Source organism: Thamnophis sirtalis, unplaced genomic scaffold (genome assembly GCF_051295495.1).
Source record: "Thamnophis sirtalis isolate CommonGarterSnake01/CBP01778 unplaced genomic scaffold, rThaSir2_p1.2 scaffold_13, whole genome shotgun sequence".
NCBI classification, from domain to species: Eukaryota; Metazoa; Chordata; class Lepidosauria; order Squamata; family Natricidae; genus Thamnophis; species Thamnophis sirtalis.
In genome coordinates this window covers 10,194,298-10,220,714 of record NW_028261393.1, presented here as the reverse complement: position 1 = coordinate 10,220,714, position 26,417 = coordinate 10,194,298, and the positions used below count along the sequence as shown (strand labels likewise).

Sequence of the window (26,417 nt, the reverse complement as noted above, 5' to 3'; positions counted from 1 at the left end):
TGCACCGTTGTTTTCTGTAAAGTGTGCGGTCACAGGTCATTAAACTGTGCAAAGGGAGGATGGTTCCACGTGAATAATTCCAATTTCGTTGTATACATGATGTACAGGGACAATAAAGGCCTTGAACTTTGAAAATGATTATCTACAGGCACTCTAGAGATAGGGACACACCCATTTTTCTTTGGAATTCTTTGTACCCGATGTGCTTTCTCTTTTCTAGGACGTTGGTTAGGGCTATAAGTCAGGAGGAGATGCCTCTGAGATAAAGGCCTCGCCCTTGCTCAGCGAAGATGCCAGAAGAAGAACCTAGGAAATCTAGGACAAGAATGAGACAGGGAGAAACCAAAGGGGCTTCTTCAAAAGACACCTGGACTTTTCTATGTTTTTTTTCCCTTGAAGAAGGTGTTTTGTTCCTTCAGTTCTGAAGAAGCTTCTTGGATGAGAAGCACAACATCTTCAAGGAAAAGAAAAGTCCGTTGCCCTTTGAAAAAGCATCTTTGGGACAACCATGGCCAGGATGACTGAGAATATCTATAGACAGAGAGAGAGGCAGAAAGGAGAGGAACAAGCCAACAACAGTGAGTTATCAGTGAGTTAGGCTCTCTTCTTGCACAGGAAGAAAGATAACCCAGATTCACCGGTAAAATCTAGTCAAATATTTACACTGTGTAGAAGGTCCACCATGTGCCCCCTACACTTTGAAAAGTGGAGAAAAGAGAAAAGGAAGTTGGGACAGAGAAAGGCTGGTATTCTTTGATCAGCCCCCAGACACCCTTATATTTTCCCAGTGGCACTGAGCATTCATGTACAGCTTCAGAATGGCTATTCTGGGGGATTCTGGGAGATGAAGTCCACACATCTTCAAATTGCCAAGGTTGAGAAACACTGGTCGAGAATAAAGATGGGAAGTTTCCACAACTGGAATTTCCTGGCTATAGCAAATTTCTGCCAAATCCGCCATTGCGGATTTCTGCAAATCCCAGGGAGAAGCCATCTTGTAAAATTAGCTGGGGCCCCTTGCAGCCATCCAGTTCTGAGATTCGCATCCCCCTTGAACCACCTCTGATGATAATACAGGAAGCAAATTCTCGCAGTTTGAGTCAGGAAACACACACATAATGAAACTAATGCTAGAAGAGAAGAGAAGTAATACAGATTTAAATCAAATTGAACCCCACAGTGGAAAATCTTGGCCTTGTCTGTTCTCATGTATGAAGTATCCTCAGTTGTTTTACAGCATTTCCTCATTGAATTTTTAAAAAAAAGCAAAATAAGGCCCTCAACTCAAAAAACAAGGAGGGGGGATCGCTACCCATTTGTTTGTTTGTTTATTATTTGTTTGTTTGTTTATTTAAGACATTTATATGGCTGCCAATTCACACATAGATGACTCCAGGCATTCAGTCCAACTATAAGCCTTCCACTTCTAAGTTATTTTCTGCTTTTATTCTATTCTACTCTATTTTTATGTTGCTTTTAAAGTTTACTTTAATTTTATTCTGGGTATTATTATTTTCATTTATTTTTTTCCACTTTGGCAAGGTTTTTTCCCCCCCTACAAAAATGGCAAGCAGATTTGTGCAGCTTCAAATTGTTTTAGTGGTAGAGATGCCTATAGAGAACATGAGAACCAAATCAGATTAACAGATTAACAGAGTTGGAAGGGACCTTGTAGGTCATCTAGTCCAACCCCCTGCCCAAGCATTTCTGACCATTTCTGACAGATAGCAGTCCAGTCTCTTCTTGAAAGCTTTCAGGGATGATGCTCCCACAACTTCCAAATACAACTTCTGTTCCTTTGGTTGATTGTTCTCACTGTCAGAAAAGTTCTCCTTATTTCCAGGTTGAATCTCTCTTTGTTCAGTTTCCATCCATTATTCCTTTTCTTGGAAAACTGCTTGATCCCCCACTCTCTGTGGCAGCCCCTCAAATATTGGCACATTGCTATCACATCTCCCCTGGTCCTTCTCTTCACTAGACTAGCCATGACCAGTTCCTGCAACCATTCATCATAATCAATAAAAACAGATAACAAATTTTTACCCATTTTTGCAATACCTGAAGAAAATCAGAGACTGGGGCCCTTTGCTGGCAGATTATAAAACGCAGCATCTTGGAAATGATAATTATCTATCCCCAGGCTTGGATTCTTATGGGATACGCAACGATCTCACCTTCTCGGTCTCTGTGCAAATCTGAATTGCGTTGGGGATCAGCTTGGCGGTTTTTTCCTTCTTGATGCATATCACCTCCTTGAGCTGGATGGAGATCTATCATGGAAGGTGACACAGAGGTTAGTGGCCAGGAGAGGAAGAGCTAAAAGCAATCAAAAGGGTCCTGGATGCATCATTTACCGTGGTCTCCCATCGAAAAATGTTGCTGTAGAAGCAGATCCAGTTCTCCGATAGATAAAGCCGTCCTTGAAGGAGGATGTCACGCTGCAACGCACAGGAGTAATCTAAGGAGACAGGAGATGTTTAGGGGGGGGCACGGAAAGGGGGAAACAGAAACTACAAGTTAATATTGGGAGATTTTCCTCGCAGCCTGGTACTAAGGGGGCTCCAAGCCCAGAGATACTCCCCCAAGTCCCGACACTTTTATTTCAGGTACAGGTAATCCTCAATTTATGACCGCAACTCAGCCCAAAATTAGGGTTGTAAGTCCTGCCCAGTCATTAAGAGGATCATCACAAAACTATTTCACCCTTTTGCATGGTCCTTAATTGCAAATGCTGCAATTCCTAAGTGAACCAATTGTCCACCATGGGCAGAAACGAGAAGTAAACACCAATTTCCAATTCGACAGAAATGAGAAGTAAACGTCAATTCCTAGGGTTGGGGCAGGGGTGGGGGGATGTTGTAAATTGTGGTCGCATGCAAATGGACGTAAATGTAAATTAGTTTTGCTTATGCGACCCGGGATGTGGGGTGGGGGTTAGCTATTGGAACTTCAGATCTGGATCATAAGTATTTTTTCCGTCATACCTTTGAACGGTTGACTGATTGCAAGTTCAGGCCTAGCCATGGGAGGTTTGCAGGGTTTGAGGAGAACCTCTAGCTAAGATTCTGTGCAGTTCAGAGAACCCCCAAATCCCATTCCTGGCTGGCCACGCCCCTCCCATTAGTCCTCATGTGGCCCGTTTTGGATGCAGGTAAATGCAGGGCCTGCTCGGAGGCTCGGGGAGGGCAAAAAACAGGCCTACTGGAAGTTCGGGAAAGCGAGAAACAGGCCTCCAGAACCTGGGGAGGCTGTTTTTGCCCCCCCCCCCCCATGATGCAGGAGGCCGACTAGGCCACACGCACCATGGCCACAACTACCCAGCAATCGGGCAGAGAAACTCTTGCTAAAAACTTTGAAGCCCACTCCTGGGTCTACCTGTACATTGGCTAAGCTCATACAGTATAGTTAACTTAGTTGGGAACCCATTTTTATGTCCCACCCTCTGAAGTACAACTAAACCGACATTTCATTCATTTTCATTTCATTTTATTATATTTATATGCCGCCCTTTCCCCCCGAAGGTGACTCAGGGCGGCTAACAAATCAAATCAGGGGAGGGGGGGTACAGACAAAAAATAAAAAAACGAAACATAACAATACATAATTTAAAAACACACAACAGTCATACCATTCGAAATGGGGGCAGCAGCTCTTTAGCCCCAGGCCTGTCGGAACAGCCAGGTTTTAACGGCTTTGCGGAAGGCCTGGAGGGTGGTGAGGGTTCGAATCTCCACGGGGAGCTCGTTCCAGAGGGTCGGAGCAGCCACAGAGAAGGCTCTCCTCCGGGTAGTCGCCAGTCGACACTGGCCGGCGGATGGAATTCGGAAGAGGCCTAATCTGTGGGATCTAATCGGTCTAGTGGAGGTGATTGGCAGCAGGATACCTATGCCACCAAAACACTATCGTAGGCAAAGCTAAAACCGGCTATGCTTTTTTTGCACATTACACAACTGCAACGGTGGACTTTGTAACTGATAACCAGAGATAGACAGCAATCAAAAAAAAAAAAAAAGGAGAGAGAGGGGGCTGAATATGGCTGTGACAATAACAATTACAAACCACTTGTGTTTTTTAAAAACACAAGGCATGCAAAACATGTCTAAACATGATAACTCCAGTTCTTCCCCCTTGCTTTTAATTCTACCCTCTGGAATGTTGAGTTATTTGAAGACTATCATAAACCTCTGAAGTGGCAAGCATTCCAGGGTTGGAAATTACCCAGCCCCCAAACTGAAAGAAAGAACAGGAAAAGCACTGGATTTTCCCCCCTTGCTGTTTCATTATTTCCTGCACTTTCCAAAGTTGTTAGCATTTAGCACTTAAGACTTATACACCGCTTCATGCTTTTACAGCCCCCTCTAAGTGGTTTACAGAATCAGCCTCTTGCCCCCAACAATCTGGCTCCTCATTTTACCCACCTCAGAAGGATGGAAGACTGAGTCAACCTTGAGCCTGGTGAGATTTGAACTGCCAAAGTGCAGCTAGCAGTCAGCTGAAGTAGCCTGCAGTACTGCACTGTAACCACTGCACTACCTTGGCTCTTCTCAATCGTTCTCCCAAGGATTTCTTCCACCATCTTTACGCAGTCACCAATGAGAGATGACCAATTGTATCATCAGGTCGGTGTTCACTCTTAGCGAACGCATAGGTAGATTTTGTCAAAATTGGATGATCTGCCCCTAACTAGGTCTTCCAAAGATGCAGCCATCGTCACTCGAACTGAGTCCTCACACCTTGCTGATGACTGTCCTCTTTCCAAGCATGAGAACCTTCTCCAGATATCTGGGTCTTCACACAATGTGTCCAAAGTAGAATAATTTAAGCCTGATCATTTGTGCTTCAAGCAAGAACATTGGGTTTGCTTTGTTTGAAGGCCCATTTGTTTTCTTGGCTATCTGTGGTATTCTCAGGAGCCTTCTCCAAGGCCAAAGTTGGAGTCTCCTCCTCCAAAGTGCCAAGACCCTTTTTCTCCTGCTTCTTCAAAGTCCAACTTAGCCTTCCATTGAGGTCACACAGAATACTACAGCCTATTCTGACCTTTATACAGTCTCTAGCTCCTGTAAGTGATCCTATGTGCCCAGTTCACCCGCCCAGTTATTTAGATTCAAGCACAAGCCATTCCCAACCCCCATCTCCTCTGGTGGCCTCACCTACAAGAAGACGCTCAGCTTCAGGCAGCCCTTTGAAGATCCTGCGGAAGTCTTCGTTGCGTTGCTTGTAGGTGGGACTCAGCATCTGCCAATACATAAACAGAGGCCTTAGGGTGAGTTGGTCTTCTTTACCTTCAGCTCAACCAGCCTTTCCAGCCTGGCACAAACTCCAGATGGTTTTGGCAATCAACAACACAGTCACGTCTGAGGGACTAGGTCCTTTCTGCACAAAACGCCCAGTTCAGAGAAGGAGATATATATAGCCACTTCGACCACTTTATAGGGAAGTAGGTTCTAGGGAAGACATTTGCTAGCTGGGTCTGCCAGCAATGTTTTCACCAAGAAGATGAAGAGTTGCACAAGAGTGAGATCGTGTCTGTTATTACTTTTTAAAAAGAAAATTAATCCTGCCTTTCCTGAAACTTTGATTTGGGGCTTTACCGATTAGATAGATTTGTTGTTATAGAAACAGCTAGTTTTTAGGTAACAGTAAAGGTTCCCCTCGCACATATGTGCTAATCGTTCCCAACTCAAAGGGGAGGTGCTCATCTCTGTTTCAAAGCCGAAGAGCCAGCGCTATCCGAAGACATCTCCGTGATCATGTGGATGGCATGATTAAACGCCGAAGGCGCACAGAACGCTGTTACCTTCCCACCAAAGGTGGTCCCTATTTTTCTACTTGCACTTTTTTACGTGCTTTCGAACTGCTAGGTTGGCAGAAGCTGGGACAAGTAACGGGAGCTCACTCCATTAAGCGGCGCTAGGGATTCGAACTGCCGAACTGCCGACGTTTCTGATCGACAAGCTCAGCGTCTTAGCCATTGAGCCATCGCATCCCATGCTAGTTTATACTATTATGTAAAAGTAAAAAAGTTGATGTTCGATGTTAATGCCTTATTTTACTGCAACAAAGGAGTCGGAAGTCAATGCCTTTTTTTCCACTTACCCCCTTGCTTTCCCCCACTATCCATTTCCCTTCCCAAATTTCCCTACTATTTACTTTTGTATTCTCTTTGTGTACTATCCTATAAAACAACAACAACAACAACAACAACAACAACAGGTACATTAAAGAAAGAAACAGAGTCACTAATCCTGGCTGCGCAAGAACAAGCTATCCGCACAAATGCCATTAAGGCCAAAATTGAAAAATCCTCTGATGATGCCAAATGCAGACTTTGCAAAGAAGCTGATGAAACTGTTGATCACATACTCAGCGGCTGTAAAAAAATTGCACAGACTGATTATAAATTGCGGCACAATTCAGTAACACAAATGATCCATTGGAATTTGTGCAAAAATTATAATATTAAAACAGCAACAAACTGGTGGGAACATAAGCCTGAAAAAGTCAATGAAAATCAGATGGTCAAGATCTTGTGGGATTTTCGCATACAAACGGACAAAATACTGGCGCATAATACACCAGACATCACACTGGTTGAGAAAAATAAGGTCACAATCATAGACATCTCAATACCAGGTGATAGCAGGGTCGCCGAGAAGGAACATGAAAAAATCGCAAAATACCAGGACTTAAAAATCGAAATTCAACAATTGTGGCACAAACCAGCGGTGATAATTCTAGTGGTGATCGGCACACTGGGTGCTATTCCAAAAGCACTGGAATTATATTTAAAACAGTTAAAAATTGACAAAATCACCATCAGTCAAATGCAAAAAGCCGCACTGCTTGGACCTGCATGCATATTACGAAAATACATTACGACGTCCTAGGCCCCTGGGTGGGGCCCGACTAGTAACCCATGCCAAATCTGGCGAAACAACTGGCCGCTGTGATACAATTCTGTTGTTGCTTAATAATAATAATAAAGACTGCCCACAGCACTTGGCAATGGAGATCTGAAAATAATAGCTCTTTCCTGCACTATACTATTTTTGGTAGGTTCTCACAACACTCTGAATCTGGTTACTAAACTAACCCATTTTCTGGATTCTGTACAATATACTGGACGAGAAATGAGCCAAGCAGGTCGAATGCATAATGTGGGTTAAGCCACAAAACCAAAACAAAACCCCTATTAACCAAAGTTAACACACTGCGCTGATGTTATTATATCTTTAGCTGGTCTGTTTATATGGTGGTGTGAACTCAACAGCTGATTATCTGTTGCTAAGTGGAACAGGGGCTGATTATCTCAAGGAGAGAGAACGGGGAGGTACTGAACAAAATCAAGGGTGTGAATTGTGAACTGGGAAGGTGCCTCAATCCCTTGTTACTTGTTAGATTTATATCTTGTCTTGAGTTTAGAAGTATAAAGCATCCTATTTTTCTCCACAACCAACCAGTAATGAAGATAGAGTTGACAAGGAGTGAGTGGCCCAAAGTCCTCTGTGGCTGAGAAGAACTGGAGTATGTTTCTCTCCACTCCAGTCCAGCACCTTCTCCCCTTATCCACTGTGGCTCTTGGGCCGGAGCAGGGGACTCACCTCAAGGATCTTCCATGCCTCAAGAACCTAGATTTGAACCTGGATCTTCTCACCCCTCACCTAGCATCCCGGTGGTGGGATTCAAATAATTTAACAGCCGGTTCTCTGCTCTAATGACCAGCTGGGTAGGCGGGACTCAGTGGTCATGTGACCGGGTGGACGAGGCCAACTCAACATCACTCAGGTCGATGGACGCTTCGCGTTAGCTGTGACAATGTAATAAGGGTTAACCGGAGAGGCAGTTTCTGTAAGCAGGGCAAGAAAGATGAGGCTAGAAACAACACCAGAATGTTTCCTTCCTGCCTTCCTTACAGGATTAGCCCTGTAAGGTGGAAAAAAACAAAAGGAGATTTCTTCCAACAACCAGTTCTCCAAACTGCTTAGAAAGTTAACAACCGGTTCTCCTGAATAGGTGCGAACTGGCTGAATCCCACCACTGTAGCATCCTCACCATTCTCCCACACTGGTTCTTGTTCTCAGAGAGAGGGATTGGCTCAAAATCATCCAGGGTGGAAGGGTGGGCTAAGACCTGGATCTGCCTAGTCTTAATTCAACACTTTCACCACTGCACCACATCATTTTCTCATCCATTTCCCACAGAGTGTTTTTCATTTGTAACCTAATAAAATCGTTTCCTTCCTCCCCCCCTCCCTTCCCCAAGCACATAAAAGTGCATTCCCCATTTATCAGCCTTGTAATCGTATCACAGCGCACACACAACCATTTCTATGTGAGGAAAACTACATATTACCCATTTGTGGAATTGATGGGAAAGTGAAGGAGGAATACCAAAAGATTTATGAAGGAGAGGGGGGGAGGGAGGGAGGGGGAGAGTGAGACACACAGAGAGAGAGAGAGAGAGAGAGAGAGAGAGAGAGAGAGAGAGAGAGAGGGAAAGGGAGAGAGGGAGAGAGAGAGAGAGAGAGAGAGAGATGCCAGAGAATCGCCTGGGAAGAAAGGAAGGGAGGTAGCAGAGGGAGGAAAGGTAGGTAGGTAGGTAGGTAGGTAGGTAAATAGACGATAGATAGATAGATAGATAGATAGATAGATAGATAGATAGATAGATAGATAGATAGATAGATAGATAGATAGATAGATAGACAGACAGATAAATAGAATAACTTTATTGTCAGTTTGAATGTACACTAATCAGCATACATTAAAATGACATTTTGTTGCATGCAGCCTCTCAAAGGTTCACCACGTCCAATATACACTACATAAACAGGACAAAATAAATAAATAAATAAATAAATAAATAAATAAATAAATACATTTATAATACAAAATTATGCATATGTCCACTTACTTTATATCATAGGAAGGAAGGAAGGAAGGAAGGAAGGAAGGAAGGAAGGAAGGAAGGAAGGAAGGAAGGAAGGAAGGAAGGAAGGAAGGAAGGAAGGAAGGAAGGAAAGACAGACAGAGAGAGGTAGGTAGGTAGGTAGGTAGGTAGGTAGGTAGGTAGGTAGGTAGGTAGGTAGGTAGGTAGGAAGGATAACTTTATTGCCACTTTGAATGTACACTAATCGACATACATTAAAATGACATTTTGTTGCATACAGCTCTCAAAGGTTCACCACCTCCAATATACACTGCATAAAAATGACAAAATAAATAAATAAACATTTATAATACAAAATTATGCTGTATACTCACATAGGAAGGAAGGAAGGAAGGAAGGAAGGAAGGAAGGAAGGAAGGAAGGAAGGAAGGAAGGAAGGAAGGAAGGAAGGAAGGAAGGAAGGAAGGATCGATCTGTATCTCTTACTTTGTCTGAATGAAACAGCCGCCAGCAGCATCCGAGCCCAATCTAGTTTTCTCATAGTGAGCAAGACCAGCCCTGATCCAGAAGGCAAAGGGTTTCAGGCCACATCCTGACAGTTTTGGACAAAGAGGAGGGAGCTGTTGCAGCTGGCGGAGAGAGGAAGGGAAGGATGGGCGAAGCAACTACGGGGGGGGGGGGGGGTGAGTCTAAACTGCCAGCCGCACAAGAAAGGTAGAGAACAGGATGGCTGCGGGCTCAGCCCAGGAAGGGTGGGAGAGAAAAAACGAAGGTGGGACAGGGCAGAGTGTGGAAAGTTCAAAAGATGAGAATCCAAGGGGTTAAAAAAAAAAGTTTGGAAAAAGACAAAGCCAGAAGGAAAAAGTTGGCTCCCGAATGGACCTTTGAAGATAAAAGAAAGTTGCTTTGCAGGTAGAAGAAGAAGATTCCGGGTTTTTTTTTTCCAGAGGCAGGGAATCCTGTTGGCAGAGAGGGGTGGGAAAGACAACTGGGCAGAAACTGGTGATCATCAGAAAAGAGAAAGGGGGGGGGGGGCTGGAAAGTTTTTTTTTTCAGGAGCCCTGAAAGGCACAACTGGAAACACGCCCCCCACCCTCTCCAAGGAGAGCTCCAGTTACGCTGCCCGGCCATTGGCTGAGGGCGCCTGGGTGTTGCTTACAGGAAACAAAGGGGGTGGGTGGGGAAACGGGTGTCAGGCTGCACTTAACCATTTCCTGCCCGCAGTGGGAAGTTTTGCCCAGCCAAAGGAAACAGCAGAAGCATCATCTGTAACCTTGGCGAAGAGCCCTGTCTTTCAAAAAAAATTCAGGGGATCAGAAGGGAGGCTGCTACTAAGTGTATGAGAATGGAGTCCTGAACATGCCCGGAATGCCAACGGCTGCATTCACACAACCCACTTAACCGGATTCCTGAATGAAACCACCATCTCTGTTTAATACTCCAAACGGACCCAGATTGTTGGGGGCAATATGCTGACTCTCTGTAAACCGCTTAGAGAGGGCTGAAAGCCCTATGAAGCGGTATATAAGTCTACTGCTATTGCTATATTGCTATTGCTATTTTTCTACTTGCATTTTTACGCACCTTCGAAATGCTAGGTTGGCAGAAGCTGGGACAAGGAACGGGAGCTCACTCCGTTATGCAGCGCTAGGGATTTGAATCGCAGAACTGCTGATCTTTCTGATCGACAAGCTCAGCATCTTAGACACTGAGCCAAACGCTAAACTACTGAAACTTGGTGCACTGTGTGAACACAGCCAGGGTGGAATTTAGGTGCCTATAACTGTGGTCCCAGAGACAGATGTGAGGATTGACCTCTGCTCCAAATCAAATCCGGGACAGTCAACAATGGTTTATTTACTCTTCTGCCTGTTTATATTCTATGTTTTTCACCTGACCTCCAAGAACTTTCCTAGGATGTCTAAAGCCAAGTATTGCGCAGAACCAAACCAGGATCACGAATAATAATAATAATAATTGTTGTTATTATTATTATTATTATTATGCGTACAGCAAAAACCACTGGGAACATCAGGTTGAGAAGGTTCTAGAGAATGAAAAAGTCAAGATCTTGTGGGATTTCAGAATTCAGACTGACAGGCACTTGGCCCACAACACACCTGACATAACAATAGTGGAAAAGAAAAAAGTTTGGTTCATTGACATTGCAATACCTGGAGATGCACGAATTGAAGATAAGCAGCAAGAAAAAAATCACAAAGTACCGGGACTTGCAAATTGAAGTTGAGCAACTGTGGAAAAAGAAACAGTGTGTTGTCCCAATTGTAATTGAAGCCCTTGGAGCAATACCCAAAGGGCCACCTCGCTATTTGAAAATTCTAAATTTATTGGACTTGAACATTTTGATTCTACAAAAAACCATCCTACTTGGAACAATTTATATCCTCCGACGTTACCTTAACAGTTCCTAGGTCCTTGGTTAGGACTCGAGCTGTTGAGCTACCAACCAGCCCCAAAGACTGTGAAACTCACCAAAGATTAACATAATAATAATAACAATAATAATAATAATAACAACAATAATTTTAAAAAAAAGAATCATAGAAGGGACCACGAGGCTGATCCAATCCAACCTTCTTGCAATGTGGTGGGAAAATAATTCAACTGTCTCCGAGACAGATTAATAGTTGGAAGGGACCTTGTAGGTCATCTAGTCCAACCTCCCGCCCAAGCAGGAGACCCTGCACCATTTCTGACAGATGGCAGTCCAGCCTCTTCTTAAAAGCCTCCAGTGACGAAGCTCCCACAACTTCCGAAGGCAACTCCTGTTCCATCGGTTGACTGTTCTCACTGTCAGAAAGTTCCTCCTTATTTCCAGGTTGAATCTCTCCTTGGTCAGTTTCCATCCATTCTTCCTTGTCTGGCCTTCTGGTGCTTTGGAAAATAGCTTGACCCCCACTCTTCTCTATGGCAGCCCCTCAAATATTGGAAGACTGCTATCATGTCTCCCCTGGTCCTTCTCTTCATTATACTAGCCATGCCCAGTTCCTACAACCATTCATCGTAATCAGTTAGAACAGATACGTAGCTGTGAAAAAACCTCCAGAATTGGAGAACCCATCAGCTCTGTAAGGACAGGTGGCCCTCGAATTATGACCAGTTCTTTAGTTACCATCTGAAGCTATGCCAGACCTCACCAAGGTGACTCTTGATGGGGTTCCAAAATTGTAACAGCCAGTTTTCTCTGTCTCTCTGTCTCTGTCTCTCTGTCTGTCTCTGTCTGTCTCTGTCTGTCTGTCTGTCTCTCTCTCTCTTACACTTACACACACACATAACACATATACACACACAGACACACACACACACCACCTTTCAGACACTTGGCAACTAGCCCACATTTATAGCAGCTGCATTTGGCGATGTTTTTGCTAAAAACCACCATTTAATTTTTAAGTTTGGGCAAGAATACCCTACAGCAAACAATGGGTTCGTTTTACGACCATGAAGTGAATCGGATGGCCAGGAAGTGAACAAGTGAATCCAGAATATCCAATGGCTGTTTTATATGTACAAGGAGTTCTCAGTTAGTGACCACAATTGGGACTGGCCAATAAATCCTTAAGCAAAACCGTCAGTAAATGAAATCATGGCTGTGCTCAAATAGGTAGTCCTCAATTTACGATCATAATTGAGCCCCAAATTTCCATTGCTAAGCGAGACCTTTCTTAAGTGAGTTTTGCCCCATTTTACGACCTTTCCTGCCACGGTTGTTAAGTGAATCACTGCAGTTCTTAAGTTAGTAACACCACTGTTAAGTGAATCTGGCTTCCCCGTTGACTTTGATTGTCAGAAAGTCACAAAAGGGGCATCACATGATCCCGGGACAGTGCAACCATCAAATTTTGCAACTCCAAACATTAGCGGGTACCGACAGGCCTTGGGGATTATAAATATATTTTGATTACTATAATATAATTTAGACGTGCTTCAGTGGTGGGTTCTGGATCCCGTTCCAACTGGAACGGGCCCGGCGGCGTCCACATGGACTCACGCAGCGTGCACATGCGTCTTACCGCCTCCGCGACGCTTCAGATGCTCAGCAGAGTGCTTTATGTGCCATGCACATGCGCGGAAGTGCGGAAGCTTTAAAAGACAGGTAAGGTGCTCGGGCGGGTAGGTGGGCCCTCCGGAGCACCGTACTGGAACGGTATCCGGTGCTCCGGGCAGGCTCCAGGATGCCCGTACCGGGGCGTACCGCCTGCAATCCACCACTGACGTGCTTGGTAAGTAATGACATACACATTGTAACTTTTTAGCCTTTTGTTTGTTTCATTTGGGGATGCTACAATAGTCATAAGTGTGAAAAATGGTCCTAAGTCAATTTTTTCAACGCCGCTGTAACTTTGAACAGTCATTGAATGAACTGTCATAAGTTGAGGACTACCTGTAATCTTTTTTTTTCAGCGTTCCTTTGCTTTACAGACGTACAAAAATTTGTCAGTGCAACGATCGTTCACAAAATTGCTGTTTTGTCACCATCGTGATTGCAAACAGTTGCTAGGAAAAGGTCCCCCTCGCACATACATGCTAGTTAGTCGTTTCCGACTCTAGGGGGCGGTGCTCACATCTGTTTCAAAGCCAAAGAGCCAGCACTGACCGAAGATGTCTCCGTAGTCATGTGGCCGGCATGACTCAACGCTGAAGGTGCACGAAACGCTGTCCCCTTCCCATCAAAGGTGGTTCCTATTTTTCTACTTGCATTTATTTACGTGCTTTCGAACTGCTAGGTTGGCAGAAGCTGGGACAAGTAACGGCAGCTGACTCCGTTAAGCGGCGCTAGGGATTCAAACCGCCGAACTGCTGACTTTTCTGATCAACAAGCACAAACAGTTGTTAGACAAAGACTACCTCTTGGTTCCGTCCCCCCCCCCGCCCTTCAGTTCAATCAGATTGGTTTATTTAAATATTCTTTGACTGTTTCGTTTTCTAAAGAAAACAAAACTCCATCAGGCAATACCTTCCCTTCGTTTAATATAAACAATCTGAAAGCTGCCTTGGGGATCATTTGATCAGACGCCAGGACAAATTTCCAAAATAAATACCTAAGTACTGACTTCGCAAACAGCAAACCCAAGCTACCAAGGGCAGGACACCCAGTGGCACAGAGAAACGGCTCTTCAAAGCTAGTCTTCCAATCCCAAATGCAATTTACCACGGTCCGTTTCAGTTCTGAACTGAACACAAAGGTAACTTTATCATCCCCAGCAGAAGAAGAATTTCTAAACCTCCTTTTGCACTTCGGTGTTTCAACAAATGTCAAAAGTGACTGAAGTTCACTTAAAAGGAAAGCTGGGGGATTGGCGGTGTTGCCAAACAATTCACCTAGGATTTCCACTGAATCTTAGTAGAAATCTAGTAAGGAAAACAATTTTTTTTCCTCCCCTGCCTTATCTTGAAAAGGGGAAGAAAATGTCCCTTGAAATGCAGAGTTGTATTTCTTTCAGACAACTGTGATAAGCAGCAATGAATCCAGTTTCTGGGTAAACATGCAGAGGGAGCTAACTCCATCCAGTGATTCAAGTAAAGTGAATTCTACAGAACTCTACAGATAAAGCGTCTGTATTTTCTTGGAGAAAACTCAAGATCAAACCTGAAAGTGAGGCTAATCTGAAAGGATTTTTTTAAAAAGGTTCATAATTTTGCTTTATCCCAAAAAAATAACCAAGTGCAAAACCCAGAAAACAAATGATTAAATGAAAGAAATCTAAAGGTCAGCTTCCTGAAATAAAGGACTGCCCTTTATAATAAAGGATTTACGATCACAGTATTTATAGGATCTCCTTAGTAAGATCTTTTAAGTTAGAAACTCAAATGGATTTGGGGATATTGCAAAGCAATACATCTCTGCGATGAATTCTCATCCTTCTGCTTGTAAGGAAATATTTTATGCCTCTGACAGCTTTTATTCTTAACCCCCTGACATAAAAACAATATTAAACAGCCAACTTGATGTAGCGATGGAGGTGCTGATATAGAAACCAGGCGATCTTAGGGGTGAAGCTGGATGGCTTTGGGCCACTCCCTCACTTCTCAGACCAGCCCACCTCACAAGGTTGTTGTGGTGGGAAAAATAGGAAGAGGAAGGAGTATTAGGCTTACTCACTGCTTTGAGTTACATATAAAAGGCAGAATTTAAAAAAAAACATCATCATTGTCTACTTACACTGTACCAGCTTTGCATTTTCTGAAAAAAAGAGAAAGGAAAAGGAAAGTTAGAATTCTTGCATGTCCAAAGTTGTTTTGAAACCTGGCTGACTTAAACAAAGTAGTGAATTTATTAACTTTATGAATAGGCTGTGCAGTTAGATAGGTGATGAAAAAGTAATTTTTGAAACCAATCTTTGCATTTATAAGCTTTGCAGATCTGCCAAGCAAAAGAAAGATGACGGAAGGTCATAAGTGTAGTCACAGTTTCACTCAATGGCCGCCTTGCATAACGACCGAGTTTGCTGGTTCCAATTGTGGTTGCTAAACAAGGCCTGCTTATATAGATTATCAATATAATATAATGCAATGCAATGCAATGTAATAGAATGCAATATTATAATATGGTATATATGTTATACTCCCCGCGGAGATTCGGACCCTCACCTCTCTCCAGGCCTTCTGGAAAGCCGTCAAAACCTGGCTGTGCCGGCAGGCCTGGGGTTGATGAGTTCCCCTCCCCTCTCGACTTGTATGGTTGTATGATTCTTGTTTATTTTAATCACGTGTATTGTGTTTTATGTTCCCTTTTCCCCCTTTGAGTTGTTCGCCGCCCTGAGTCCCTCCCGGAGAAGGGCAGCATACAAATAAGCTAAATCTGAAATCTGAAATCTGATTGTGCATATATAATAAACACTTGTTTTGAAAAGAAAAGAAAAACAGAAAAAAGTATCTGTGTTAAAAACAGTCCAATGAAACCAGCATCTTTGAAGTGCCTTTAACAAACAAACAAGATAACTGAAGCAAAAAAATAATAATCAAGCAATGAAGGTCTCAACGTAACTTTTGAGAGAGTTCATTCTGCAATCTGGAAATCCCAATGGAAGAAGTCCACCATGCTAGGCCCTATTAACCATGACTGGTGATATAGAAAAGTACAGAGACAATCTTGGGGAAAGTCCATGGCAACCTTTGGTAATACATGAAGGCTGCCCGGGAAAACAGGAAAGTACGAGAAGGAAATTCAGGATTGCCCTACCTTGATTGTCTTTTGTACAATTGTACTCGACTGCTTTGAAATGCATCGAATTTGGCCCTCAACCCATTTTGACGTGAAAATTTTGTCCTCGTTTCTTTGGTCCTCAATGCACAAGCTAGAACTTGCCAGGGACTGCTGCCTTGTGACTCACTACATTATTCCTTGTAAACTTGTTCGGTACTCATCGCACTTCCCAGAAGCGATTAAGGATAAGTACCGAGGCAGCACATGGCTCCGCCCACAGATGGAACCTCTCTCCTGATGCAATTCAGAGGAGGCGGGTGAGTCTGCAGAGGGAAGCGTGAAGCCAAGTATTGGTCAGACTCGGGGTTCAGAGAATGCTAGTCTGGTGGAGCAACCTCAGCTGGCTCATCGGATGAGCAATGTTTAAATGCCCGGTCAGATAGCAGCAGCATCCGTGACCCGACAAAAGGGCGAACGACAAAACCGTGCCCGACTAAACCGCGTCGCTAAAACCGCGACGTCATCAACGCGCCGACAACAGCGCAGAGACATAAGGGCGCTTTACAACAGCGCATCGACAGAAAGCTGATTTAACTTAAGGTAAGGGTTAGGGTTAGGGTTAGGGTTAGGGTTAGGGTTAGGGTTAGGGTTAGGGTTAGGGTTAGGGTTAGCATTACGTTTAGGGTTAGGGTTAGCGTTATGTTTAGGGTTAGGTTTAGGGTTAGGTTTAGTTTTACAGCGGGCTTCTGTCGGCGCGATTCAGCGCTCATTCGTCGGAGTGCTTTAAAACACGCGGTTTTGTCACTGCGTTTTAGTCGGGCATGGTTTTGTCGTTCGCCCTTTTGTCGGTGAACCGCAGCGTTGGGTGGCCTCCAAATCAGTGAAAATGTTGGATCATGGCTGGGAGGTGATCAGCAAAGATTGGCGGGAAATTGGAAAAAGTAACCCAGAAGAAGACACTGGGCAAACATTACGGTAGCCAGGAAAACTGCCTAGAGCTGTGATATTACCACGAGCTGAATTCCAGTCAGGATACAGAATAACAGGGTTGGAAGGGACCTTGGAGGTCTTCTAGTCCAAGCCCCCCACGCCCTACTCAAGCAGGAAACCCTGAACCATTCCAGGCAAATGGTTGTCCAATCTCTCCTTTAAAAACTTCCAATGATGGAGCATTCACAACTTCTGGAGGCAAGGTTGCTCCACTGATTAATTGTTCTGTCAGGAAATAGACTGCTCATGGGAAGGCAACTTAGGGCTGTACCGCCATTGCCTAATTAACCTCACCACCACCACCACCCGGACTTGAGTGTTGCTGGAACAATATGCCCAGTTCTGTGCCTTAGGTGTTTGTGCTGTGCCTGTTTGAGTCCTGCACTGCTTTCCTGGACTTTGTGGGGGTATGTTGTGTGTTGCGTGTGTGTATTGGACTCAGTTACTCAATGAGTCTTGCTATACTGCTCTTGGAATCCAGACCTGTGCAACAGGGGTGCTTTCCAAGGTGACCTCTTATTGTATGTGTGTATGAGAGAGGGGCGGTGGGGGGGGACAGCACACTGTATAAGAGAGAGAGGGAAATGCTGTCAGCCTTTCCCTCTTATGAGCCGAGGTGGCGCAGTGGTTAGAGTGCAGTACTGCAGGCCACTTCAACTGACTCCTAACTGCAGTTTGGCGGTTCAAATCTCACCGGCTCAAGGTTGACTCAGCCTTCCATCCTTCCGAGGTGGGTGAAATGAGGACCCAGACTGTGGGGGCGATATGCTGACTCTGTAAACCGCTTAGAGAGGGCTGAAAGCCCTATGAAGTGGTATATAAGTCTAACTGCTATTCCTATTGCTACCTATGTGGCCAAGTGCTAAGGCAGCATTTCCCTCAGACCCTCCCTTCCCTCTTCATTCTCCTTTAGAGCCGAGGTGGCGCAGTGGTTAGAGTGCAGTACTGCAGGCCACTTCAGCTGACTGCTATCTGCAGTTCGGCAGTTCAAATCTCACCGGCTCAAGGTTGACTCAGCCTTCCATCCTTCCGAGGTGGGTGAAATGAGGACCCAGACTGTGGGGGCGATATGCTGACTCTGTAAACCGCTTAGAGAGGGCTGAAAGCCCTATGAAGTGGTATATAAGGGGGGCATTCGCCCAGGTTCGCCTGGTGCGCCAGTTGCGACCCTACCTGAATCGGGAGGCTCTCACAACAGTCACTCGGGCCCTTGTGATCTCTAGGCTGGAATACTGCAATGTGCTCTACATGGGGCTGCCCTTGAGGAGCATCCGGCGACTTCAGCTAGTGCAGAACGCAGCCGCGCGAGTGATTGCGGGTGCACCTCGATTCACCCGCATAACACCTATCCTCCGCGAGCTGCGCTGGCTACCTGTCGATCTCCGGATGCGCTTCAAGGTGCTATTAGTCACCCATAAAGCCCTACATGGCAGTGGATCTGGATACTTGAGAGACCGCCTTCTGCCAATTACATCCCTGCGACCAATAAGATCTCATAGATTAGGCCTCCTCCGTATTCCATCGGCCAGCCAATGTCGGCTGGCAACTACAAGGAGGAGGGCCTTCTCAGCAGTAGCCCCGGCCCTTTGGAACGAGCTCCCCGTGGAGATTCGTACCCTCTCCACCGTCCAAGCCTTCCGCATAGCCTTGAAGAACTGGCTCGCCCGTCAGGCCTGGGGATAAGGATAGTTACCCCTCCCGAATGATGTATGTATGTTGCTTACTATTTTATTATATGTGTCTATCTAATGTCTGTATTCCCCCTTCCCGGTTTTGTGTGAGCCGCCCTGAGTCCCCTCAGGGAAAAGGGCGGCCTACAAATACTAATAAAACCTAAAACCTAAACCTAAACTGCTATTCCTATTGCTACCTATGTGGCCAAGTGCTAAGGCAGCATTTCCCTCAGACCCTCCCTTCCCTCTTCATTCTCCTTTAGAGCCGAGGTGGCGCAGTGGTTAGAGTGCAGTACTGCAGGCCACTTCAGCTGACTGCTATCTGCAGTTCGGCGGTTCAAATCTCACCGGCTCAAGGTTGACTCAGCCTTCCATCCTTCCGAGGTGGGTGAAATGAGGACCCAGACTGTGGGGGCGATATGCTGACTCTGTAAGCCGCTTAGAGAGGGCTGAAAGCCCTATGAAGCGGTATATAAGTCGACCTGCTATTGCTATTGCTATTTCAGGATTCTGTTATTATAACTTATAATTCAATACAGGAGACTTTGACTATTTCTTGCAGAGCCTTTGCCTATTTCAAAGGGCTGCCAGATGACGGAGAAATGCATATATATTTTTTTAAGTTTACAGTTCATTTTTAAAGCTGGGGCGTGACCTCTGAAGTAAAAACAAGGATAGATGAAGCTCGAACAGCATCCTTCAAAATGAAAAAGGTCTTCTGCAGTCACGACATAAACCTAAGATTGAAAAATCAGGCTTATCAGAATTTGCATCTTTTCTAACCTTCTCTTACACAGCGGAGAGTTGGTCTCTGGCAGAAAGCCACTTAAGGCAACTAGAAGCATTTGAAAGGTGGATTTATAGGCGGATGTTACGTATAAGCTGGGTTGACAAAATCAGAAATGGAGAGTTGAAAAGCTGCTTGGGAAAGCGAAGGGAGATCATCCAAACCATCAAAAAAACGAAAGTTAGAATATTTTGGACATGTGATGTGACACCCAGAAAAATACACTATCCTTCACTTAAATCCTTCACTTAAAAGAGCCAAGGTGGCGGAGTGGTTAAATGCAGCACTGCAGGCTACTTCAGCTGACTGCAGTTCTGCAGTTCGGCTGTTCAAATCTCACCGGCTCAGGGTTGACTCAGCCTTCCATCCTTCCGAGGTGGGTAAAATGAGGACCCGGATTGTTGTTGGGGGCAATATGCTGACTCTGTAAAACGCTTAGAGAGGGCTGAAAGCCCTATGAAGCGGTATATAAGTCTAACTGCTATTGCTATTGCTATTCACTTAATCCTCCGGGGAAAGATTGAAGGCAGAAGAAGAACAACATGGATTTAAAAACTAAGGGTCCGGTTCGGACAAAACTCAACAGCATTTTTTTGTGCTGCTGTTGATAAAAATAGGATCGCCAATATGATCACCACTGTCTGACGACGGATACGGCACAAGAATAATAAGGCTAATTTTTCTATGTTGTTTTATGGATTCGTTATATTATATTGTATACCACTGAGAGCACCCCCTCCCCCCTTTGAAGGAGGTGGGCAAGTTTAGAAATATGAAATATAAATCAATCAATCAAAATGACCACACCGGCTAAGGAGCTCAACAACAAGATCTCGAGAACAGGCACCGTTCTCCCCCCCCCCCCCCAATCTTACCTTGTTTTTCATGTGTAAAAATGTTTTATTTCCATTTCATTTCGTACAATCACATGTATACTTGTGCATAACCGGGGCATATAACATTGAACAATAAACACAGCCCTCCCTCTTGTCGACAATACCCCCCAAAATACAAACCCAATATACCACCTTGACCCACCATACACCCTCTTTCGCCCCCCTCCAACTTTCGTTCTTCCTTCCAACATTCCCCTCTACTTCCCTACTTCCCCTCCCCCTCTATCACTCCTTTCTCCCAATACATTCCCTCCCTTCCTTCTCCTCCTCCCTCCAATCCTCTCTCCCACCCTCTCTACCCCTCTTTCTTCTTTCCCTCTACTCCTCCCTTCGGTGTATTTCTACTGTCTATCAATATATTCAGCTTGTCCTATTTTTACACTAAAATTAAAGAGCCACAGTATACAAGTGCAATCATGTTACTTTAGAATCTAACACATACTATATTTCCCCCCTCCCCCCTCCCCCCTAAGACCCCACCTCCCTTCCTTACCTTGTTGTTGCGGATAAAGCTGCGCCCACTGAGCGGGTAGTTGACGAGGTTGCCTTGAGGGGTGGCCGTCAGAGGTCCCCGTTCGGCAGGGCTATCGGTGCCCTTTTCCACCATGGTCTCCAAAGGTGGCTCTGGAGCCGGTCGGGCAGGCAGCTGCAGGAGGCGTTTTCTCAAGGACGGAGAGTTGCTGGGGGTCGTGCGGGGAGAGATGGTGCCACTGTGGAGAAAGGCAAACATGATGAGCATGAAAGCCACTTGGAAAGACTAAATCCCGCCAAGACCATGCATTAATTTGCCCCAGCTCAAGCATCGGTTCCTATGTCAAGCTCTGTCTGTAGTGGGATGCGAGAATGGCCTTGGAGAGGGGAGGAAGAACAGCAGACTTGTCATGCAAAAGATGAGTCAGTCGACAGAGGGAGGAAGTGTTTCAGAAAGGACCTTTCCCTAGAAAGAAAGGAGGAGAGTAATACTTCCTGCCTTGCAAGATTCTGTTAAGGCAACCTTGCAGGAGAGATGGAGCTAGGATTCATTGTTCTGGTTCTTGTCTGGACCACTTCAAAGAGACAACATCCATCAAGATAGGCCTTGCAAACTGATGGTCGTCCAGTTCGAAGCTCTTCCTCCATCTTGCTCCCACCCAGCAGCCTTTTCTGCATCAGATGAGCTGCATTCAACCCACACGCTACACCGATTTTCTGCATTAGCGATTTGGCTTCGTCCGTTCACCATGCTAAGTAAGCCTCCCAAACTCCTAACCAACATAGTACTTTGAGCCGAGGTGGCGCAGTGGTTAGAGTGCAGCACTGCAGGCTACTTCAGCTGATCTGCAGATCTGCAGATCTGCAGATCTGCAGTTCGGCTGTTCAAATCTCACCGGCTCAAGGTTGACTCAGCCTTCCATCCTTCCGAGGTGGGTAAAATGAGGACCCGGATTGTTGTTGGGGGCAATATGCTGACTCTGTAAACCGCTTAGAGAGGGCTGAAAGCCCTATGAAGCGGTATATAAGTCTAACTGCTACTGCTACTACTGCTACTTTATAGGAATGCAACTATACTGATACAGCATCTTATACAGTCCTGGCATTTCAATAGCTACATCCAGACAGTGCAAGCCTCTTTTTTTTTTTTTGTCTTTTCTGATGCTAACATCCTGCCTTCCATCTAAGATGCTCAAGGCTGCTTCTATGAGGTGCTTCTCAACCTTGGTAGCTTGAAGATGTCTCGGACTTCAACTCCCAGAATTCCACAGCCTGTATGCTGTTTGTCTTTTTTCCCCCTCAAGACAAACCAGCGAGGTAGGCTGAATGTAAAAAATAAATAAACCTGGATCACAAACATCAGGGAATCTTTTGAACTTAAGACCCTCTATAATACACCTATTCAGAACTGAAGGCAAGGAAGCAAATTAGAGAGAAATGCTCACTGCTGATAGAGCAGGAGCAATATTAATCTAACAAGATTGTAAGTGAGATTACATTCATTGCCGTCTGATTGTTAAATATAAAAAAATAACTTAACCTTTGCCCAGAAAATTCCAAGAAAGGATGCCTGCATATTTATCCCACAGTAGCCACATTTTGGGCTATATTTGGAAGAAAAAAAAAGATACAGGCAGTCCTCAATTTATGAACAGTCATTTAACAATCTTTCAGAGTTACAACAGACCTCCCTTACAACCCAGTTCTGAAGTTCTTATGGCTGCTATCCTGGTTACATTACTTCCTTTCAGGCGTTCATCAATTTAGCCTCGGTTTACAGTCATTTGCAACATCTCAGTTAGCTCAACCAGGATTTCATGACTTTTTTTGCCGTTGGTCGTTAAGCAATAGCAATAGCAGTTAGACTTATATACCGCTTCATAGGGCTTTCAGCCCTCTCTAAGCGGTTTACAGAGTCAGCATATCGCCCCCAACAACAATCCGGGTCCTCATTTTACCCACCTCGGAAGGATGGAAGGCTGAGTCAACCCTGAGCCGATGAGATTTGAACAGCCGAACTGCAGAACTGCAGTCAGCTGAAGTAGCCTGCAGTGCTGTATTTAACCACTGCGCCACCTCGGCGAATCATTATGGGCCAGTTTTGCCAAACCTGGCATTTACTTTTTTTTGGTTTTTGGCCCATAATGAACTATTGATTTGCTTAACAATCACTGCAAAAAAGGGTCAAAAAATAGATTTGGATATGTAGGTGACTCACTCTATGACCATCATAACTTGCGACCGTGATGGGCAGGCTCCGTTATGGTTGTAAGTCAAGTACTCCACGTACTCCATGAACTGTAAACTTGAGTTCATTTGAACATTTTTGGGTGCATGTCTCTGCAGCCTAATCCGTGTCTCATCCTCACTGTTCAACAATAGCAGTAATAGCAGTAGACTTATATACCGCTTCATAGGCCTTTCAGGCCTCTCTAAGCGGTTTACAGAGAGTCAGCATATTGCCCCCAACAATCTGGGTCCTCATTTTACCCACCTCGGAAGGATGGAAGGCTGAGTCAACCCTGAGCCGGTGAGATTTGAACCGCTGAACTGCTGATCTAGCAGTAGCCTGCAGTGCTGCATTTAACCACTGCGCCACCTTGGCTCTTATGGAAGATATGGAACCTGGCCATTGCTAACCACCTCTACCAGGAATGCCTGCCTCAAGCCAAACCTGTTTTGTTTCAGCCCGGTAGACGCGTTGTCAGCTCTGAAAACCACGATCGCCAAATCTGGAGACATTGCTACTTTCTTCCTCTCCTATTCTCCCTTCTGAGGGACTCTTTTAAAGATGCGGAAATTCCCTTGGGGGCCCAAGCCAAGATAAGCCAAATAATGACATCAGTGGGATTATCCACTTCCCATCCAAGGAATTATTTTGGGTGCAGAGGAATGCAAACAGGAAAGTGATTTCTCATGGGGTGAAACAGGATCCGAATCCCAAGCCTGGGTCACCTTAGGAGACAGCAGAGATTCCCAGAGACGCTGTCAAGATGGGAAGCGAGCAACTGGTGAAAGCGATCCTTGTTTGTTTGTTTATTATTATTATTTATAAGTTAGCCAACATACCTAATACTCCTTCCCCCTCCTATTTTTCTCGACAACATCCACCACGTGGGATGGAGTGGGCCGAGGGAGACTGGCACTCTCACCCAGGCGACTTTCATGCCTAAGGAGGACCTAGAATTCACAGTCTCTCAGTTTCTAGCCCAACTCCTTAACCACTGCTCCAAACTTTATCTGTCTTCTCCATGGTCTATCCAGCACTCCTCCCAAAATAATTTGGCCTATACCAAAATAAAGAAACCTGTAACTTTTCCAGCATAGGGAGGCTTTTAAGTTCTTCTTCATCCGTAGGATTTTTCTAGCCAACAAGCAATGGTGATTTTGCTAAGGGAGATCTCCAGAACATGGAAAGTCATTGGTTGAGGGCAGGGGTGGGTTCCTGGCGGCATTACTGCTGGTTCGGCGTGCAAAAATTTTTGCGTGTGCACGCTACACCAAACACATGCTCTGCGCGTGTGCACATTTACACCTAAAAAGGTGTGTGCACGCGCACGTTAGAAAAGGGGAAAGAATTAAGTTTTTGGCAATGAAGATTGTTCTGCACAGGCGCAGAATCGAAAATCAAGATGGCGGCACCGACAATAGAACTGGTTCAGTTGCGTGTCCGGCTGAATTACTACCTACTCAGACAAACCAGGCTAAACCAGTAGGAACCCACCTCTGGTTGAGGGTTACCAGGATGTGAAAACTTTCACGAAGGGCTACCCTTCAGGAATCCAGGCACTCCATTCCATCTTTTCTGTTTGTTGGCTTTAATGCTAAGCTTGGATTTTTATGATCCCGCCTGAAATTGCTTTTTCGTTTGCTTATTCTAAGCTGGCCAAAGAAGTTTTGTGTTCTGGGATGGTATGTAAAAATCCTAAGAAAGGATTGCTCCTTTCAAATATAAGTCTTTTGGCAATTAAAAAAAAAAGGCTTTCCTATTTTCATGATTATAAAGTAGTTTGATTGGTTAAAATGATGGTTGTTTGTCCTATCGTTCAAATGTTAAATGTATTATGACCCTCAACACTTTTGATCCATTCCCAAAATCATAGGAGAGTTAGCTAGAGGGTAAAAAAAAACCTGATCCAAAATAATAGATATTGAGTGCAGGCAATCCTTGATTCATAATCATTTGTTTCGTGACGGTGGGAAGTTACAACAGACACTGACAAAAGTTACTTACGACCGGTCCTCATACTTACAATGAATGCAACATCCTCACCGTCACGTGTTCAAAATTGTGATGCTTGCCAATCAGACTGTATTTAGGATGATTGCAGCGCCCTGGGGTCATGTGATTGTAACCTTCCCAGCTGGCAGTCATGTGATTGACGGTCACATGACCTGGGGGGAAGGGTCATGTGATTTGCAACCTTCCCAGCTGGCTCCCAACAAAGTCAATGAGAGAAGCTGCATTCCCTTAACCACCATGGGATTCAAATAACAACCGCAGTGATTTGCTTAATAATTGTGGGGAAACGGCCATAAAATTGTTAAGTGAGACACACTTAACAAATGCCTTGTTTAGTAAAGAAAATTCTGGTCCTCATTGTGGTTGTAAATCAAGGACTATCTATAATTGAGCCTTGTCACAAAAGGGTAATCTGTTTGCTGCCAATGCCCAATATCTATTTAGTTCTTCCCAGCTGCCATGAGCTTAATCTAAAGAGAATAGAAACATTGTAAGTCTGGTAGACAGTTGTTTCCTTGCTAAGGTATAAAAATAACCCTTTGATGAAACAAGCACGAAAACGTCTGGAAGGAAGACTCCTCTCTTCTCTTCTTCCTTCTTCTCCAGCCACCTAATGCGCCAGAAAGATTTATTTATTTTTTTACTTACAGTGGTCTGGTTTGAAAATTATGATTTGGGGATATTTGGCCACATATCTCCCAACAACCAACTAGATCTCACAGGTTGGGCCTCCTCTGGGTGCCATCGACCGGACAATGCTGGCTGGTGACTCCCCGGGGGAGGGTCTTCTCTGTAGCTGCGCCAGCCCTGTGGAACGATCTACCCGTAGAGATCCGGACCCTTACCACTCTCCTGGCCTTCCGTAAAGCCACCAAGACCTGGCTGTTCCAGCAGACCTGGGGCTGTTGATCAATGTCCAGCCCCACCTACACTGAATGGGTGATGTGCAATTTTAATTATGTACCTTTATTTTTAAATTTTAAATGTTTTTTATCTGTCTGTAAGCCACCCAGAGTCCCTAGGGAGTGGGCGGCATACAAATTTTATTAAATTGGAATTGGGATTGTCATTATTTCCCACACAAATGCAAGGACAGGATTATCCATCTCTACTAGCTTGGTATCTCACACGTCCTCAAAACGGCCCTGCCATTTTCCTTTCTGACATGCTTTGTCTCCGAAGGAGAACTATTAATCTGGATTTTGAAGAAATCCAATCTTGACGCTTAGGCTGCTCGGAGGTGAAGAGATTCACAGCTCCCGTGAATCCAGACTTGAGGTCACTTTAGTTCAGACAACCGGGT

The 26,417-nt window shown here is 44.8% G+C and overlaps 1 protein-coding gene across 4 annotated transcripts in view; it reads right to left on the bottom strand.

Annotated features, from left to right (window-relative positions):
- The window catches only part of GRAMD1A (GRAM domain containing 1A), a 65,126-nt gene that overhangs the window by 25,366 nt on the left and 13,343 nt on the right, over nucleotides 1-26,417 (bottom strand). For 2 of the 4 annotated variants that reach the window (XM_087727689.1, XM_087727687.1), the window contains exons 2-6: nucleotides 20,894-21,110; nucleotides 15,071-15,091; nucleotides 5,151-5,235; nucleotides 2,355-2,458; nucleotides 2,175-2,270 (exon numbers count right to left, since the gene is read on the bottom strand). In XM_087727689.1, the coding sequence (XP_087583815.1) occupies nucleotides 2,175-2,270; nucleotides 2,355-2,458; nucleotides 5,151-5,235; nucleotides 15,071-15,091; nucleotides 20,894-21,110 (523 nt within the window). Of the gene's footprint in view, nucleotides 1-2,174; nucleotides 2,271-2,354; nucleotides 2,459-5,150; nucleotides 5,236-9,372; nucleotides 9,560-15,070; nucleotides 15,092-16,090; nucleotides 16,321-20,893; nucleotides 21,111-26,417 lie in introns of those variants that run through there. The other 2 variants (XM_087727690.1, XM_087727691.1) reach the window with 2 other exon arrangements.